At 40.8% G+C, this 18,746-nt stretch overlaps 1 protein-coding gene across 1 annotated transcript in view; it reads left to right on the forward strand.

Annotated features, from left to right (window-relative positions):
• Positions 1-18,372, forward strand: part of rpa1 (replication protein A1) — a 35,550-nt gene extending 17,178 nt beyond the window's left edge. Inside the window, exons 13-17 of the mRNA XM_033632288.2 lie at positions 4,555-4,681; positions 7,650-7,826; positions 10,577-10,684; positions 11,027-11,113; positions 17,552-18,372. Coding sequence (XP_033488179.1) covers positions 4,555-4,681; positions 7,650-7,826; positions 10,577-10,684; positions 11,027-11,113; positions 17,552-17,656 — 604 coding nt within the window. The 3' untranslated portion in view covers positions 17,657-18,372. The remainder of the gene's footprint in view (positions 1-4,554; positions 4,682-7,649; positions 7,827-10,576; positions 10,685-11,026; positions 11,114-17,551) is intronic.
• The last annotated feature ends 374 nt before the right edge of the window (positions 18,373-18,746 follow it).

Below are 18,746 nucleotides of genomic sequence, written 5' to 3' on the forward strand. Positions count from 1 at the left end.
ACAGCACATTTAGAGATGGTCAGGCTGCCTTCTTCCATCCTGCCACTTTCCTGTTAACTACCTTTTGTCATGTTTATTCCCTGTCAACCGCAGACGTTAACCACAGACTCATTTAGTCATACAAGTCCAAGCTGACATTTTCCGTGTCGTCCTTATCATGACTCCAGTATTTCCACATGTACAGGCCACAGCATATAGTTGTGGCAGTAATTATGTCAGCCCAGGAGCAAACAAGCTCCAACACAGTAGTTTAGTGAACACGATCCCTCAGTATTTAATTGACTTGTTATTTTACCCAAATGTTTTTCTGTGCTGTATTGATTTAAGAAAAAGCGGCAGAATTACTCGCTGAATTACTGGTGTTGAGTTATTAGCTGAATTGAATTAGTAGCTGACTGACTGAATGTTTCAAACCAAATTTGATAGTGTCTCACAAAGCGAAGAATTCCTCTTTCAGTGGTATTGTGGCTTGTTTTTGTCACTATTGTCAAAGTAGCCTTGAACCAGGACACTCAAACTCATAAACTTTACTGGATCTGCTCAGTGGCATACAGAGCTGTTATTTAATAAGCACTAGCTTACAATATATTATGTTGTACTAAGTGTTAACAGAGCAAATGTGCAAAATTATTTGCTGGTTGCAGCTTCTCAGATGTGAGAATTAGTTGATTTCTTTGTCATGTATGATAGTCAACTGAATATTTATAGGTTTCAGAAAATGATTGATAGTTGCAGCCCTGTTTTTAAGTTTTTATTCACACTTTATATTGCTGCATATACCAACCAGGCATAGAGTAGGCATAGTGTTTTTCTTACTCAAAATAATCCAGTGGAAACGACATTTCTGGTTGAAGAACTTAGAAAAGGTTTACAAAGATGTGAACTATCGCCCTGTCTTGGAGAAATTAATAACTTGTCCATTATGATACCCATTGTTCATACAGAAATTAAAACACATCAAAAATAGCAGGTTAGCAGAGTGTTCAGTTTGCCTTGCTGCACATTTAAATTGTGTATTACCAGAAAAAAATACTCCAGCCTAGCAATAAATTTCTGTTCTGTTTTTCCGTGATATACTTACTGTGCAGCTCTGTATAGGACAAACTCATTAAAATTCAACTATTGTGACACAGCGGTGAGAGTCAGTCTACCAATGCATGCATAACTGTCCTGGGGTGCAGGAATGACATGTAAGTTAGATAGCTGTATTCTCGCTCTTTTATTCTGCAGTGTTCTTACACAAATGGTAATGCAGTTGCAGTCTGTGTGATCTGTCCATTACGAGGAGGAGGAGATTTTGCCAAAATAGGAATAAAGCAGAATAAACATTCGTCAACCTTTAAATTAAACTATGTATGTGGTTTCATTTAAAGTAATTCTCCCAACCCCCCAGAGACAATTTGTACATCAATTACTTACCCAGTGTTGCATTGAATTTGTGTAGAAAGTGTTTTTCTGGCATGTCTCGGGTGAACAAAGAATCCAAAAACGTCAAATGTTGATGGATTGAAGTCATTGGGGACCACTTTTAACTACAGGGAAACTATATTACAACATCTGTGTACAATCACTTACACAACTTGTGCATTGAAATCCCAGTTTAATGTATTCACTCGCATGCTCGGTACTTAACAATCAACAACTGCATCACCCATTAGTTTGTAAATGAATATTTTAATGTAGTTTTGCTGTTAAACGTGGTCCCCCTTCTCAGTTTTTGGATTCTTAGGCCAGTAATTTACTTTCTGCAAACAGCGCAAACGCGACCGCATCATGGCTGCCATGTGTGATCTGCATTCGCTTGATGCGTTGGCCGCACATCTCAACACAAGGTACCGTGACGCGTAAGCGAGATGCAATATTGACATGACCGCTAAAGGCACTTGTGCGAATGAACACGGTGACTGTGAGATCAGACCAGACGGAGTCGCTGTCGGAGCAGTGGTGGAAACTTTTGAAGAGAGGCTGACAGACCTGGTGCAGAACTACCCGCAGCTCTATGATGTTTCCATGCTGTTACATAGTGACATAGTTCCTCTTCCTCATCAAGCATATCAAGGGCAGCCAGGTTTGTTTACAACACCCGGCATGCATTACCCGATTTCAGGGTTTTATTTCTGTTGTCTGCCCCAAGTGGAGACCGCCGGTATTGTGCATAGTGCTGCAGCAAGTATATACACAGACACGGCGCATTGTGTACGCGTATGTTCAATCAAGCGGCAAGTCTATTACGGCCCTTTGTTAACTGGAAATGCTAGGAAACGTTTTCTTCATAAGTTAAGTGCAGTAGTAGTAGTAGAGAAGTATTTCTCTATGTTACCGGTAGCTTAATATTTGACTACATGTCACTCACTTCAGATGAAGTGGCTAACACCATGTCACACACAACATATAGTCATTGTGTTTGTGGCATGTTTGCCACTCGCAGCCCAGGCATTAGAGTCTTGGCCTGGAGCAAAGGACTCTTACTGCTTACTGAGACTTTCCCATCATCCCCTCATGCCTCTTCCCTCTGACATGTCTCTGCTCCTGTTATGTCCTTGTTCATTGACACACTGACATTGGACATGTCTATGGCATGCACATGCATGTCAACATGCCAACATCCAGTCATCTATCTCAGTGTTCCTGCAGATAGTTTGTCTCACTGAAGCCTCGCTGCTCTAAACTGGGATCTTCCTGTTTCGAGTTGACTGTTGCACATTTTCTGCCAGGTCTAAATTGTCCTCTTTTTCTCTCCTTCATCATGATCACTGTCTACCGTGCCATTTTTGTTTCCTGTGCTCCTCGCCGCCTCTATGATAAAAACAGCAGCAGCTTTAAAACTGGATGCTGTCACGGTGGTATCTTGTGGAGTGTTTTACACTCCTTTTTGGTACCTGTCAAACTACATGTCCACAGCAGCCATGTAACGGTGAAGACTTACTAGTCTGCAGTCTTACCTTTTTAAAGTGTAATGGATTTTTAATCACCTTGGCTATGTTGTCACCACATTTGTCTCTTCTGTATATCATCTGTCTTTGGAGAGATGTTGAGCAATGACAGTAAATGTTATCTCCATTTTGTCCAGTTTGATTTGTCGCCATATCTTTTACAAGTTTCTAACTGGGTGCAGGCACAATTAAAGCAAAGCAGTGCAGGTACACTCGTGAGAAATGTGGTGCCACCGTAAAGAATTGCTCACATTTGTCAATAGGTGTGGGAAATTGGCAGCCTCTGCGTTGCTCTGGCCACAGTCTGAAGCGTTAATGGGGATATTTTCAATTAGTCATGCCTCCAGGAGCAAGGCATGCTCTTGCCATATTTACAACCCGACCTCCCCATTGTGCGCCACTCTTCCTTGTGGCCAACAGATTAGTAAGCTGTATTGATCTCTGTGACCATTTAAACTGTTATTCCCCCCCCCCCCCCCAACTGCATGTTACCTCCACCCATCTTTCTTCTACTCCTACCCTGCCTTCCCTCTTCTTCTTCCTGTTGTCTTCTCTGAATTACCGGGAACATTGGACGAAAATGGGTTTCTGATATCACCGTAACAGCCCTGACCCTGGCTAGCTCATCTGTCCCTCTGCTGTTGAATCATTTCACAAACCTCTCAGCCTGCCCTGCGCTCAGCTGAGCCATCCTTGCTTTGACAAACACAAATGGATGCTCTGCCTAGAACAAGATTTTTTTTTTTTAAGCTAACTGTTAAATGGACAGCCTGCAATCTGTTGACAGCAATGTGAACAGCAGAGTATTGTGTCTCCTGCTTTGGTTTGGATGTATTAAAATGGATAAAGCTGCAATCCAAAAGCAGGCCTCAGCATACCAACATTACGGATCTCTCAAGTGGAAGTACAGCTTTCCAAAACTTTTGTAATATATATAAATTTGGTGATAAAACAGATGCATAGCAGGATTTTAATGAAAAACAACAAAGACTCACGCCGGAGTAATCCCTCTCAATCATCACTTATGACCATCTGGAAGTATGTAGCGGTATATGTTTCTGCAGAGACTCTGCCTTCTGCCTGTATTTTCTCCTCTTTTTTTTTTTTTAATGGGTTTCTGTGTTCAGGTCAGGACATTTATGGGCGTGTTCCCCCAAAGCACTCAGATGAAGTCGGGGCTATATAAAAAGGTAGCAACCAGGTGCCAGACCGTAAGCAGCAGGCACCCAAGAGACACATGATGAAAAAATGCAAATATAATGAGGTGAAATGCCAGGCGAGAGTCAACCTGGGGTTGGCTTTTACCTTCACTTTCACTTGCGAGTGTGTTTACAAACAGTTACTGACAATCTTGCATAGTATACCTTTAAACTAAAATCTTGGTCAGTCAGATAAAACAAAAGGAACTGGAAAAATTATGGTGCACATTTTTCTTTTCCTTTTTTTCCTTCCATTTTCTACTATTTTCCAATATTTTATGGACTAAATAATTAATCAAGGAAATAGCTGACATATTAATATATATAGAATATAATCGTCGATTGCAGTCCTACAAATATTCATGGTTCACTGTGACTTAACACAAATCAGCATTGACTGGTATTTGTTCTCTTTCACATAGGTATGACAAGGAGGGCCACGCCATGGATGGACAGTCCCTGACAGAGGTGAAAGGCAGCGGGGGAGGACTCATCAACTGGAAGACTCTGTCTGACGTTAAGACGGAGCACCTGGGACACGGAGACAAGGTACACACGTGCTCGGCGTTGCCTTGATGCACTCAAACATTCCAGATATGGTAACCCCAGACACATTGTTATTCAAGGATGAGTCTTTGAAGATATTCAAGGACAAACTGAAAGGCCGGCGTTGAATCCCAAACAACAAATATGAAAGTGCTCACAGTCAAGCTGCATTTGTTATTTAAAACCCGCGGTACACATTGCATGTCTGTATAGTGTCGCTACAGTGTAACCTTGTCACTCGTAGCTCTGCTTTTGCAGAGGTGCTTTTAGCTGAGAGTCAGCGTGATGAATCTTCATAATCACTGACTCATAAAATCACTGCACCACCAGGTATGTGTGCTTAAAATCGGATCCTGATCTTCTGCTCATTAATCCCACTGTATCATGGGTGTCCTCTCACAGTCTTGGTGTATGTTCAGGGTGAAAGCCACATTTATCTCCGGTATTGATTACTAAGATTACATAAGCTCTTTTCCTTGCCCTCTGTAATGAAATTACTGCCCTGAGATAAGTAAAGTAATATGTGTTCTTTAATTTCCCCCCTTTTTTCATTTTTACTGTTGAGGGAAATTGTGCTCAGAGAAGTGTATAAATTGTGCAGAGCGGATAATGTGACCTGTGCAGAGATCTTAACTTTTGTAATTTAACATTGTTTAACATGCTCTGCACATTAGTAATCATCACAGTATGATGATAATATCCCATTAAGCCTATAGGACAATTAATAGATGCAAGCGATTATGATAGGGCACCAAGAGACTCAAGAAGAACAGTTTTGCTCTATTGTCTGCTTGGAGGCTCAAAGTATTAATTCCTTAGAAAACACAGAGAAATGCAAAAATACATGGATTAAGCCAAAGCAGCAGTTAGTTGTTAATCTCAATTAAGTGAGAAATATGTTTTAGTGAATGATTTGTATGCGGTGGTGAAACTGCACGTGTTTGTGTGCTGCCGGAGGCTGTGAGTGAACCTGTCCTACTTGTGGTGCCCTCATAATTCTCTCTTCTACGGCTACAAGTGCAGGATTCCCAGTCACAGATAGTAAATGGCTTATTGCTCCTCCTTATGCCTCTTTCAGTAAAGCCACTTCAGCTATTCTATCATCTAGAGGCCTACAATGCAGCTTAAGCAGCCCCATCTATTTTTTTTTTTTCTAACCCCAAATCCTGACTGTAACCATTAGCCCCCTGTCAGGTGGAGGGCTTCTCCTGGCATTAGCTCCCCGCTGTTCAGGAGGATAGGTTTGACCCTGGGCTATAGAGGCTCTTGCTCCGCCTCAGCATGGCGTGTGATGAGGCCCAGTACTGACAAAGGAGCTGAGCCAAGGCCGTCCTCAACCCCTCTGAGACATCCCATACGCAGGGGCATGGGGGTCAGACCTCTCAAGACACCCCCCCCCCCCAAGCCAAAGTCTGTTGCAATTAATTGTGCCTGTCACAAAGTCTTTGTGTCATAATCTCAAGTTTCCACATTGCTCCTGTGCCCTTTCTGACAGTAAGTGGTCACCCTCCTCTTGACACCGCATTTGTAAAGGCCTATGACAGTGGCGAGAAACAAGGTCTTCTGTCATCTTCCCACTGTGGCAGCCCCGGTCAGTCACACACTAATTGAAGAGGTATTTACTTGATTAATTGCACCTCCTTTGGAAAAGCAACAGAGGTTGATGTCTGGGTTGTTTTTTGTAAATCAAAACAGTAATTAAAAAAGCATAGCCAGCGACTCCTGGTGTTGGAACAGGATGATTTTCTCTTATTTTGTTGCTGTCACTTACCACCCTCTTAAAGGCCTTTTGTTTATCCAAAATGACATGGAATATCAATTGTCCTGTTTTGGAAGTTAATGGGGGTTGAATGTCTTTGGCATACTAATGCAGTGGTCAGTGTTTGGAGAAGAGAAGGGGAAAGAATTCAATTTCATTGCACTTTCAGGAGATGTTCTATTTTGAGTACATGTTTTTTTTTTGTTTATTTGTTTAGCAAATGTTAGAAACATAAGTAGAAGGTTCTATAGAGCTCAGTGAGTGCACCACTCAGCAAAGAAATCTTTTGCAGGATGTCCAGGTCATGGAAATGTTTTAATGATGTCTTATAATTTTTCAAAATATACCAGTTTGCTTTTTTCAATCCTTGGAGGAACTAATTACAGATGACTGTGGCCTAAAGCATCTCTTCACAGTAAACATAATTGCATTTACATAGTGGCATTAATGATTATTTAATGTATTTAGATATTATGGCACCAAGCTGGCAGGCCTGTTGCCCTGCTCCTTGACCCTGAACAGGCACCTTTAGCCTTTTATCAAAGCAGCAGAGGCCTCGTCTCCTCTCTGTTGTCACAGCCAATGCTGAGGTTAGTGGGAGGGGGAGACACTGTCCAAAACAATTAGCTGTTAGGGTGCAACAGCTATGTGTCGTGTGCAGAAGGGCTGGGCTGCATTAGGAAAACTTTTCCAGAGGGAGAGGGGTAATGTGACTTATCTGCTAACATGCTGAAACTTCCCCCCCCCCGTCATTACAGCACATCCAAAGCTGCTTCAGTATGCATCTACCAATCCAATATGAAATTCGTGTCTTTCAGTTGGTTGTTTTCTGTGCCGACTAGGAATGTTTTCTGAAGGCTGTTTATGTGTAGCAGGTTTAAAAGTTTGCCTCCTCGCCACAAACACTATCTCAATGGTTTGCATTTGTGTCAGAGCCATTAGGATTCTGGTTGAGAGTGTAACTTGAGCTACTGCTACACAAATGTTGCTTCCTGACTGTTCACATTCACCTCTATATGCTCCTTAAAATGTCATCTTAATGTTAGTTTCATGCTGTTTTATTCCTGGTTTTCAACCGTCATATTTAACATACAAAACACAAAGGTCGTGAGAGAGGGGGAAGATATCGAGTAAGAAGCACATTCCAGTAACATTATGCAGCACTGAACTTTTGTTTACATGAATATTTGTTTGTTTATATTCCCTTTTTAGGCAGACTACTACACCTGCACAGCTACCATAGTGTACCTGCGCAAGGAAAACTGCCTTTACCAGGCCTGTCCCAGCCAAGACTGCAACAAAAAAGTGGTCGACCAACAGAATGGCATGTTCCGCTGCGAAAAGTGTGACAAAGAGTTCCCCAACTTCAAGTACCGCCTCATTCTTTCTGTAAGTGACTCAGCGCCGGCTGCCCAAAAACTTCTGATTCTTTTCAGCTGTGGCACACATGCACTCACACACAAGCATATATGCTAATGCACATATCTGAAACGCCTGTTCTTCCTGCTAAGTCTTGAGCAGATGCTTCTGCTGAGGCTATGCGCATTATCCTCCTAGTCCTTCACATAGCCCCATCTTTCTTTTCCCCCAACTTACTGTCCTTATTCTGTCTCCCGGGCTCAAGCCCCTCTCTCCCCTTATGGCCTGTCCCCTTTGGTTCAGCATTTCCCCGATCTGCTCTTTGCAGTTAAATTTAGAGACATTTCAAGCCAACTCGACTGTTTCTGTGACACATGGTAATGAGGGCTAATTTTAGATTTTACTAGGGATGCACGATAACTTTTCTTTTAAACCGATACCGATAACCGATAATTTTCAGCTCCTAAAGGCCGAGACCAATAACTGATAACCGATAACTTTCAGCTTCTAAAGGCCGATACCGATAACTGATAACCGATAACACACACACACATACATTATATATATGTGTGTATATATATGTGTGTGTGTATATATATATATATATATATATATATATATATATATATATATATATATATACCTAAGATCATGACATCAATACTATGAACAAAACCAAAACAGTTTTGACTCTTTAAATGAAGAGATATATATATTTTTTCCAATGAAAAACTATTGGCAAGCATCTCAAACATTTTCGAAAAGATATCAAACAAAAAAACTATTTGATATCTCAAATGAACATCAATTTAAATAAGGTGCATTACTTACTGATATAAAAATAAAGGCCCCTTGAACTGATGCAAATACATGCATTGGGATTACAAACTGAAAAAGTTCATTCCAGAAGGTCAAAAAAATAAATATATATAGAAAATGATTGCACTGAACAAGTTAGACTTGTCTATGTAAACAAACTGAAAAAGTGCATTCCATAGTAACAAAAAAATAAGTTTAAAGAATTTTGGCTTGTGGTTCCATTGAAATGAATACCTTTTCACTAAGGTAAATGGGGTTCAGTTGTTCTTTTATCTCATATTAGGAGAGAGAGAGACAGAGAGAGACAGAGACACAGAGTCTATGTGTTTGAGATAGTGTTGTCACGGTACCAAAATTGGGACCCATGGTACGATACCAGTGACAGTATGAGGATACCACAGCAAAAATGAGGCAGATGTGCCTTTTGTCATTTATAAAAAGATAAATCACTTTTCTATAATACATCAATGATATTTCAAAGGAATAAATTACTTATTGACTTATTCATACTTCAAAAACAGCATCAATAAGTGATTAACATAGGGGGGGTCAAAATAAAATAAATAAATGAAATAAAAATCAACCAGCCACCCTCCTCCCCTGACAAGTCCCTTCATAAGTAATGAACAGTCCCTAAAGTTTCTCCTCTGATATGCCACATACTGTGTGCCGCCATGGCTCAGCTGTTCAGGTACTTTTGGGCAGTCATGACAAAAAGTTATTCACCTGGAGCCGGACTTCTTCGCTGGTAAGCCGTTATAATGCGCCGCCGTATTTGACAGGAATACATATTCCTGTCCGTGTCTGTGACCCCCATTCAACCCACAACTGGCGGGATTCGCCGTTACTGTTTATCGCCACACTGCCGACATTTTACTCTGTCGGTCACCGCACGCTGTTTGATTGCGTTATCAAAACACGCCGCTATTATTCGGCCTTGCTTTTCACTTATTCCACCGAATACCGAATGTGTGTTTTTTATATTCGGCCGAATATATTCAGTGCATCCCTACATAGGAGCCTTCCCCCACTCCCCACTCCCCTCACCGCTGCTCTCCTCACTATACTGGCTGCTGCGCTGTGCAAGTGCACAGATGTCTCAGAGTGGTGGTGCATTTGCAAAAAATGTTTTGAAGGAGCAGCAGCGGCGGCAATAATAAATGAATGTAGCGGAAACACTGATTTGTACTGTGGAGTTTTAGTGCCGCAGTCTACCATTGGTACCAGTATACCGTGCAAAGTGTGAGAGAGAGAGAAAGAGAGAGAGTGTGCGCGTCTGTGTGAAATTATGACCGAGTTAACGAGTTGTTTTCCAACATGAGGGGGTATTCTTGAATTTTCCCAGTCAGAAAGAGTTTTTCTGATTATGCCGACGTCACTATCGGCCCGATAGTTATCGTGCACCCCTAGATTTTACACTTGTCTTTAAATCAGAGCTATGTTGGGATAATTGCTGCAGCTTTCCATATTGTGCTTTAAGTCATTTTAGAGAAAGTTCAGGGAGGAACGCAAATATGTGCCCTTTTTTTTTTGTCAGCTTGTTTGCAACACAAACATTATTTGGAAAGAACAAATAACATTAAACACAAAAGCTCACTTAGTAAGCAACAGAGCAATTGCAGCCAGGCATCTGAAATAGGCATTTTTTGTTTTGTACCACTCACCAGTTGACATATTGTTATTCTTCACAAGCTGTAGTATAAGCTGTGAATTTGCCTTCCCTGTATGTATCACGAGAACACAGTGACTCTGCTTGCATTGCCAGGCTTCCCAGCAGGATATAGGCTAATTAGAGGAAGTAATGATTTCTTAAGAGTAGGGAGATGTGTTAGGTTAACATACCACATTAAGCATCTAGCAAATACAACATTTAAACACGAGTACATTGATCTATACTTGTGTATATACATCTAACTGTTCTACCCATTTATTTCCCCTTTGTTTTCGTTATAATTCTACAGGCCAACATTGCAGATTACGCAGACAACCAGTGGGTGACTTGCTTCCAGGAGAGTGCAGAGGCCATCCTGGGCCAGAACGCAGCTTACCTGGGGCAGCTCAAGGACTCGGTGAGACTTCCCTTCCTGAATATAATACTGGCCTGAGGAAATGGCGAGGGCACAAGCTAAACCTCAGGCTTTGTTACTGCCAAGAATGCATACACACTCACACACACACACACACACACACACACACACACACACCCCTGCATAGACAAACCTGTGATAAAGAAACCTACTGAGCTTTCTTTCTTACAGGCACAATTAGAAAATCACAGGAGTTGTTTTTCACTGTTCACTTATCAGACACTCACTTTATTTTGCACTTGAAACTGTGATGAAACCAACTTTTGATTAAACCAATATGCGTACTTATTGAAATTGAGCCAATCAAATGTTTCTCATTTTCAGAACGAAGCCGCCTTCGACGAGGTCTTCCAACAAGCCAACTTCAACACTTTTGTCTTTCACAGCAGAGTGAAGCTAGAAACATATAACGTAAGTGAAACAGGAACGGTAATTAGTCTGATAAAATGTCTAGCGGTTTGGTGCCATCATAGCATTCTTTGTAGACAAACGTATTGCTGTAACAAAATAGAAAATGTGCCCATTACTGAGACTGGGAGGGAAAAAAACAAAACCGCCTCAATCCCGTGAACCACCATCGTTCCTTTGTAAGCTGAAAATGCATAGCACAGAAACAGGTCCTTCATCTTTAAGCTGTTTGTGTTTTTCTTCCTTGATAGTTTTCCTATTCATTAACACAGCTACCCTGCTTTCATTTTGACTGGCAGAGCCATCTCTAAAAACACTCTTAAGTGTTTGTCCGAGAATGCTGCTCATTTTCAGTGGCTTTGTGAAGGGTGCACGCACAGATTAGTCGCGGTCACTATTTCCTGTAGGCCACACAGATAGAGGTTTGTTTTGAGGGAAGCACATAAAAGAATTGATTGGGCTGGGACTCTGAGCAGGAAGTCTGGAGCCGTGCCAGAGGCTGCATCCGCCTTCAGCCCACAGAAGAGGCTACTGTGTCTGTCACATTCAGCGCAGCCTCCTAACTGCCAATGGCACTGCTACAAGCATGTATTGGCTGCTGCCTCCAGACCCCATATTCTTTCAACAGAGACACCTGCAACCCCTCTTTCAGTTTATTTTCTCCTTCTCAGTGCTACAAGCCAGCCATTGTGCTGTGCTCTCACATGTTGTCATGGGCACAATGTTGTGTGTGCTTGATGTTGGACAAAGCAAGTTAATGACACCCCATCCACTCTGTTGAATCATAGTGAGACTTACGTTTCGACTGAAACTCTGTAACAAGGTCTGTCAGAACATTTGAAGGTCTCCCTGGCTCATTTTGGGAAGGTGGACATCAGATTTTTAGACTTGTGCATACATATCCAGCTGAAACAAGGTTAGTTGCTCAAAAGAATATTTTGATAATCAATTGTTTGTCATCTTTTAAGCAATTTAACACATATTTGCCTTGTTCAAGCTGTAAAGTGTGACGTTTAGCTGCTGTTGTTTCCCGTTTTGTCTCACTGAACATGTCTGGGTTTTGGACTGTCAGTCAGACGAAGCAAGCATTTTGAGGACATCAAAAAGTGAAGGGCATTTTCACAATTATATGACATTTTAATGACTAAATTATTAATTGTAAATAGATCAGTCAATAGTAAAAATAATCGTCAGTTGCAGCCCTATACAATATATTACCTACAGCTAAGTGTAGATGCAATCACTCTGATGTCATGCTAACAAGAGTCACTTCCAGGCAGACAATTGGCAACTGATTGCAGTCTCAGAGATATGTGAATTAAAACGTTTTAAGATACATAGTTCAACATGATGGTCCGACCTATGTCATGTTTCTGCTGTGCTTATTTTATGTACTGTGTTGCTTTGCTAGCATTTTTGATATACCAAATCTACTGGCATGGAAGCCAAGCCATGCACTGCTATGGATGGTGGCTGTAGCAAAACAAGTTATCATAACCTAAAAAGACCCTCCGAAAAAAATTAAGTGTGCACTTTACTTGGAACATTTTCACTGCTAACCTTACGCATGACTGTTTTTGTTAAAAGAGTTAATTCAATTGAGATAGCTGCTTCAGTTTCCTGGTGGCAAGGGCTGTTCAACAGCAAGGTAGAGAGGTGAAAATGTTGCTGTAGCTAACAACTTGTTAACGACTCTGCAGTTGTTATAATGACTGATCAAGATATAGTGGATCTTAGTATAAAAGTCAAATTAAAGTATTAGTATACTCTATCAGTTGTTGCTCGACATCACACTGAACAAAAACTCAGATGAGATTGACTTCCTTAATAAGGAAAACCAAGTCACTGTTGAAGGAGCCTAGCATCCCATTAAGGATCAAAACTACATTCAAGTCCAATTAATGTCATTCTCACATCAGATTTCTCAAATACATGAGCATAAAGCCTTTTAAGGATAAATGTGGGATGCCACTGAGAACCAAAAGCTTTGCCACTTGATATAGTTTTCTTGCTATTAAACTAAAACCCTCTCTGATTAATCACAGTGTATCCATCAAAACAAGCCTGATGCATCATGTAATTATTTTCACACAAATCAATATCAAATTAGTACTCTGGGGTTCAAAATATTTATCACTTTGATATTCTGTTTAGATGATTGTGTTATAACTTAAAATGTCAGATGAATGATTTTATAATATACATGTGTTGCCACTGTCAGAAAGCAATCTTTTAAATATTACCATTCAGTACTCGACTCCTTGACAGTCTTAAATCTTTAACTTGCTTGACAGCACGAATGTGCGCTTGCGGCTATGATATCCAAACTGCTGTGCTGTTATTAAGTTCTTATTGTCCCTGTAGGCTGTGTCTAGACATTGTAACTGATTTAAGTGTCTCAAAAGGATGACACTGATGAAAAAGCCGATATTGAACATTTAAGGCTTTTCATTGCAGCACTGGCCCAGTCTTGACCACTGCAGGCCCTCAAATCAGAGTCAGCTGATATTTTCTCATTTCACCCTTATAAATCCTGTCTCACCAATCACATGATGAAGTCTGGTACATTATTCTGGGGCGTCAGTGCAGTCATACACTCCTACTGGTTTTCTTTTCCACCAAATATCAACTGCACTTGACCAGTTGTCTGGGGCTGGGTAAAAAACGCTGGTTGAGGCATTTTCGGGTGCTGGTGTGTGAGTGCCTGTGCCAGTTTTCAGTCAGCTCTTCATCCCTGTTGCACTTGTTTATCGGCAGTATAGGGAATAAAATGTTTTGTTTTTAAAGTATGAAATGGTTACTTTCCTTGGCTGTTGTTTGCCTTAAGTGTCCCTGGCAAGTTTAAAGCTGTTAGAAAAAGGTCACCGTGGAGCAAATTTATGTGTGTTGCTCCTCTTGTGCTCATGTGTGCACACACTCGCAGCGGTGGCTGTAGGAAGGCCAGCACAGGTTGTCCAAGTGTGGATCAACACCCAACTTGGCTGTGTGATGCTGGCTGCTAACATATTCACACACACCTCATCTTATTCACCCACTCATCAACTGCACCCATAGTTCTAACATTGCTGTCAGTGTGCATGGTGGATGTAGGATATCACCAAAACACTGTTAAAATGTCTTGTTCAGAATTCAGCTTTTTCTTTAAGCTAAGCACGAGGTCATTGTCAGTCAGTGGAGGAAGAAAAACCTGCTGTTATTGCATTATTGTTTATCAAATTACTTTACAAAAACCTACTCTGGAAATAATATAAACAATTTAAATGTGCCATTGCAGTGACATTCATAGTATTAAATGTCATTTGGTTTGGGATTTGAAAATTCCAGGAGATGTTTTATTTCCATAGAGCTGGTATTAAATTTCAAGGCTGCAACACTGGTCAGAAGGGAGAATAAATGTGTGTTTTTAAGCAGAGAGAGCTGTGCACATCTGTTGGACTCATTAATTAAACTTGTTTAAACAAAATCAAGGGACAGATATGCTTTGATTAACATCATGTTTCAATCACAAATCTGACGGATGTAGAAAAGTGGCTGGCAGGACATTGATGTGCAGGTATTCACTAGGGCTTCACCTTTAAAGGTCTAGTGTGTAGGATTTAGTGGAATCTGATGATGAGGTTGCAAAACTTGGAATATCTTGTGTGTGTCGAGCATGTAGAACTACATATGTGTAGATACAAAGATATAAACGGGTCAATCTAAGGTAACGTAAACACAAGGATGTTTAGTTTCAGGTGATTATACACAAATGAAAACTAATGAATATTATATACCATTTCCGCCAAGATAGGCCCCTAAATCCTACGCACTGAACCTTTTAAAGATGCACAGAACTAAGTCACACTCCCTGTGTGTGTTGTAATCCTGAGCTTCTCCCTTTTTTGTTTTGGTAGCTGGCAATCCCGGCCCTAAATGTCTTGCCTGTATACAGTTCTCACCTCTGTCATAAGCAAACATGGAGGTGGCTGGGCCTAAATAATGGTAGCTAGCAGGCAAACAGTGCTAACAGCGCTCATAGTTCTAACAATGGCAACAAAACTGACAGAGATAACAGTGTTAATGTCTGGGTGAAACTGGAGGGTGGGCATTACGCTTATCGGTGGTAACCGCTGTGTGAGTGCAATGCAGAGTGGTGGCAATTAGCTTGTGAGTGGGTTACACAGACAGTGACTCACATGCACTAAAATGCACATGTAGCAGGCCAGCTACCTAAACAAAGAACAGAGAAGCTCAGTATTACAACACACACACACACACACACACACAGGGAGTGTGACTTAATTGTCTGCTCAGGACGCCATAACTTCACTATATCTTTACATAACAAAGAGTTGTTTGCTGCTGTATTAATAATAAAAGTCTCATATAACCTTTAAAGATATTACATTTTAGTCTTCAGCATTGATGATTGCATTCAAGGCACAGAGTATCCCTTTTCTTGAAAGTTAAATCCCTGGTGACCTTTAAGAAACCCAGACGGTCGTTTAACAACACTTAAGGGTGCCCATGGAGTTTTCCTTGTAAACAAAGTTTCTGTTTATATTCAGTGTTATAGGGTACCTTTAACCAATGCTGTGAAGATATTTCCATAATTCTCAAAGATATTTCTGTCCATCTGGATCGACACGTATTCCTTCTACTGCACAACAAAGAGGCTTTCTAACCTGTTTCTCATGTTGCACCCGTTTCCCAACACATGCCAAGATAGAAGCCAAAAGTGACATTCATTTTGCACAATGCATTTCCAAAGTTTTATTATCACATTCATTCATCTCTATTGATGTGTAGCATGACAGTTCATTCTACTAAATGTCAAACTATAATGATGAAGTTTTCCATTATTTTATATTTTTGTATGTAATGTGCCCATATTTCTCTTGCATCACACAAAACAAGCAGCAAGATTTATAATGGTCTCTTCTGAGAAACTGTGGGCTCTAGTCCAAAGGAAGATGATTTACATTTCACCCACTTCAAGCTGCAGAGGATTAATGGTGACGAAATGAGTGTAACCTCTGTTTAAATGCAGAGAATAATGGGCCTGGTAGAAATGACCTTCCCATGTCTAGACAGCTGTGGAGGTGGTTATGGCTTTAAAAGCTGCCTCTTTTTTTTTTGTGAAACATTCATCTGAATGCCAACACAATTCAGACGCCCAGACCAAACGTGTCACATTAACCCAGTTTGTCATGAGGGAAGGAAAGATGCCTATATATAGCATGTTTGCAATAGATGTGCGGATGGATGGTGTCTCAATATATGTAATAGACCTTGGAGTCTAGTGTACGATTCAAAATCTAAATGAATAAGTTATTTTACACACATCATAAATGTTGGAAAAATCACCTGTATTAACATGATATGCAAACATGATTTCACTGCAAGTTATTGTGTGCACTGGGGATGTCAGCGGTTAACCACAGAGAATATTTTTGACACGTCTGTATTGGTTAATTTCTTTACTCTTTAGTTTACTGCATTGTAGAGATAGGCAGCACAAGCAAAAACACTATTCAAAAATCATGGCAACTATTCGACAATTTTTCAAATAACCGTCGTGCGGTTAGGAGCTGAATTGCATGTCAAATTGGGGGGGGGGGGGGGGATAAGACTAGTGGCTCTACTCTTTTGTCACATACCGTTAGTACTACCATCCCAACCTAACAGTGTTGCCATGGAAACATTGTGCCCACAATCTAGTCTCCTCCTAGGTCGCCCCAGTGAGTAAGCAGCTCAGTTTTAAGACACAAACCCCCCTTTAGTTTCGAACTAGTTAGTTTAGAACTGTTACCTCTGTTAGCACCGTTCTCAGTGGTGCTAACATACGGTAGATGACAATGTAAAAGGGGTTTTGCAGCTAAAAACGAAGCTGCTTACTTACCGGGGTGATCTGGGGAAGACCCATAGGTCACCATGTTTCTGCAGCAACACTGTCCTGGTTAGGAGCGGTATTTGTCTATAAGTGGTGGTGCTAGTTTGGTCTCACCCAACCTTGGTGGATTGTGGTGCCGAATGGCAAATGCTAACCAATGGAGACCAGGGGGTTGGGCGATGAGCACTATGTTTCCACATGTTAGCATGGCTAGCTGTCTGTCAGTCAGCAAAGCCAACCGAAAATGAAGTAGAAGATATTTACATCACAAAACAGTGAAATGTCACCCCCTCTAAATTGATAGAGCTTTGAAATGCAACGCTAAAGATCACACTGAGTCAGTTAGTGCTGGCCTCATGTATTTCACTTCAGAAATAGTAGTCATGCTGTTTAAAGCAAGATTAACCAAACGTGTACAGTGGGAGTGGGAATAATGTTGGGTTCCTCCTAAACTACTTTAGCTTTGTTTGGTCCAGGGATGACACACTGAAATTGGTACACTGTAATTTTTAAGCAAGTATTATAAGTCATAAATGTGTTTTTTTTTGTTGTTGTTGTGTGTGTGACAGGATGAATCCAGGATCAAGGCCACAGTGATGGCAGTGAAGCCTGTTGACCATAAGGACTACAGCAAGAGGTTGATCATGAACATAAGAAAACTGGCTGCTGTGTAGGAACTTAACATCTATGCCAAGTATCTGGATTTTGCTTTCTTCAGCGAGTTTTCCTTTGTTTCTGTACAGTCAACAAACAGCTCTAAATGTATGACAAAGTTTAGCTTACAAAGCTTTTGTGTTTGTGTTTGTTTTTTACTTTCCTGTGAATAATAATATCCCTGTAAATGAGTTACCCTCGGACTCTTGTACTTGTAACTGTTCACCTTTCCTTGTGAAATTATGTTGGAGGTCTGAGTCTTTTTTGTTGGTGAACATAGCGGACACAGATTTTTTTTCTTCTCTTTTGATGTTATTTGGGGGAAGCAGAGCAGAGAGTGGGTCAGTAAGCCACTAAAGAAATCATCACTGTTTCTGTCTTAAGTCAGCCAGTTGTTCCTGTACTGCGGTCATATGGGGGTGGTGGCTGCTTTAAGCAGAAGCCCAGTACAGTAGCTAGCACTCTTTTCACTTTCTGACATGCACTCAAAACGGCTGGGCTGGACCTGCACATCCCTGATAAGACCGTTTACTCTCCCACTCTCTTTTTTTGCTTCGTTCCTCACATACCTGCAAACATAAGCACATATACACATGCACAGTGCAGACCTAATGGGAAATGTACTGCAGTCTGTTTAAGTAGATAAAAGGTGTTTTCATTGCCTGGAACTGTTTCATGCGTTCTGTAATTCAGTTTTTCTGTGATAATTGTAAGAATAAAGATGTTTGTGATCACACTGTTGTCTGTTTTACAATGGATACTTTGTTCTTCTTATTAATTGAAATTAAAAAAAAAACAAACTGATGTGTTAATATGTTGAGCTAACACAGCTATCCCTTTTTTTTATGAGTTGCACTATATGTAGGGGATTTATTCAAGGGCTGCCACACAATGCCCTCTATCTCCTCAGGTTTTGCTCAGATGTGCAACAGATTCCCCCGCAAACCTGACTTTCATGTTGTATTAAAGCAGAACATCAGTGAGGCTGCACCTCCCCATTTCTCTTAAGATAACATCTCGTTTCTGCTGAGCGCTGCATCTGTTGCCTGTAGTGTGCTAAGATGGATTAAACCTGTCTTTAAATGGTAAGGAAAGGTAAGTTTGACTTAT

The sequence above is a fragment of the Epinephelus lanceolatus genome, chromosome 4 (genome assembly GCF_041903045.1).
Source record: "Epinephelus lanceolatus isolate andai-2023 chromosome 4, ASM4190304v1, whole genome shotgun sequence".
NCBI lineage: Eukaryota > Metazoa > Chordata > Actinopteri > Perciformes > Serranidae > Epinephelus > Epinephelus lanceolatus.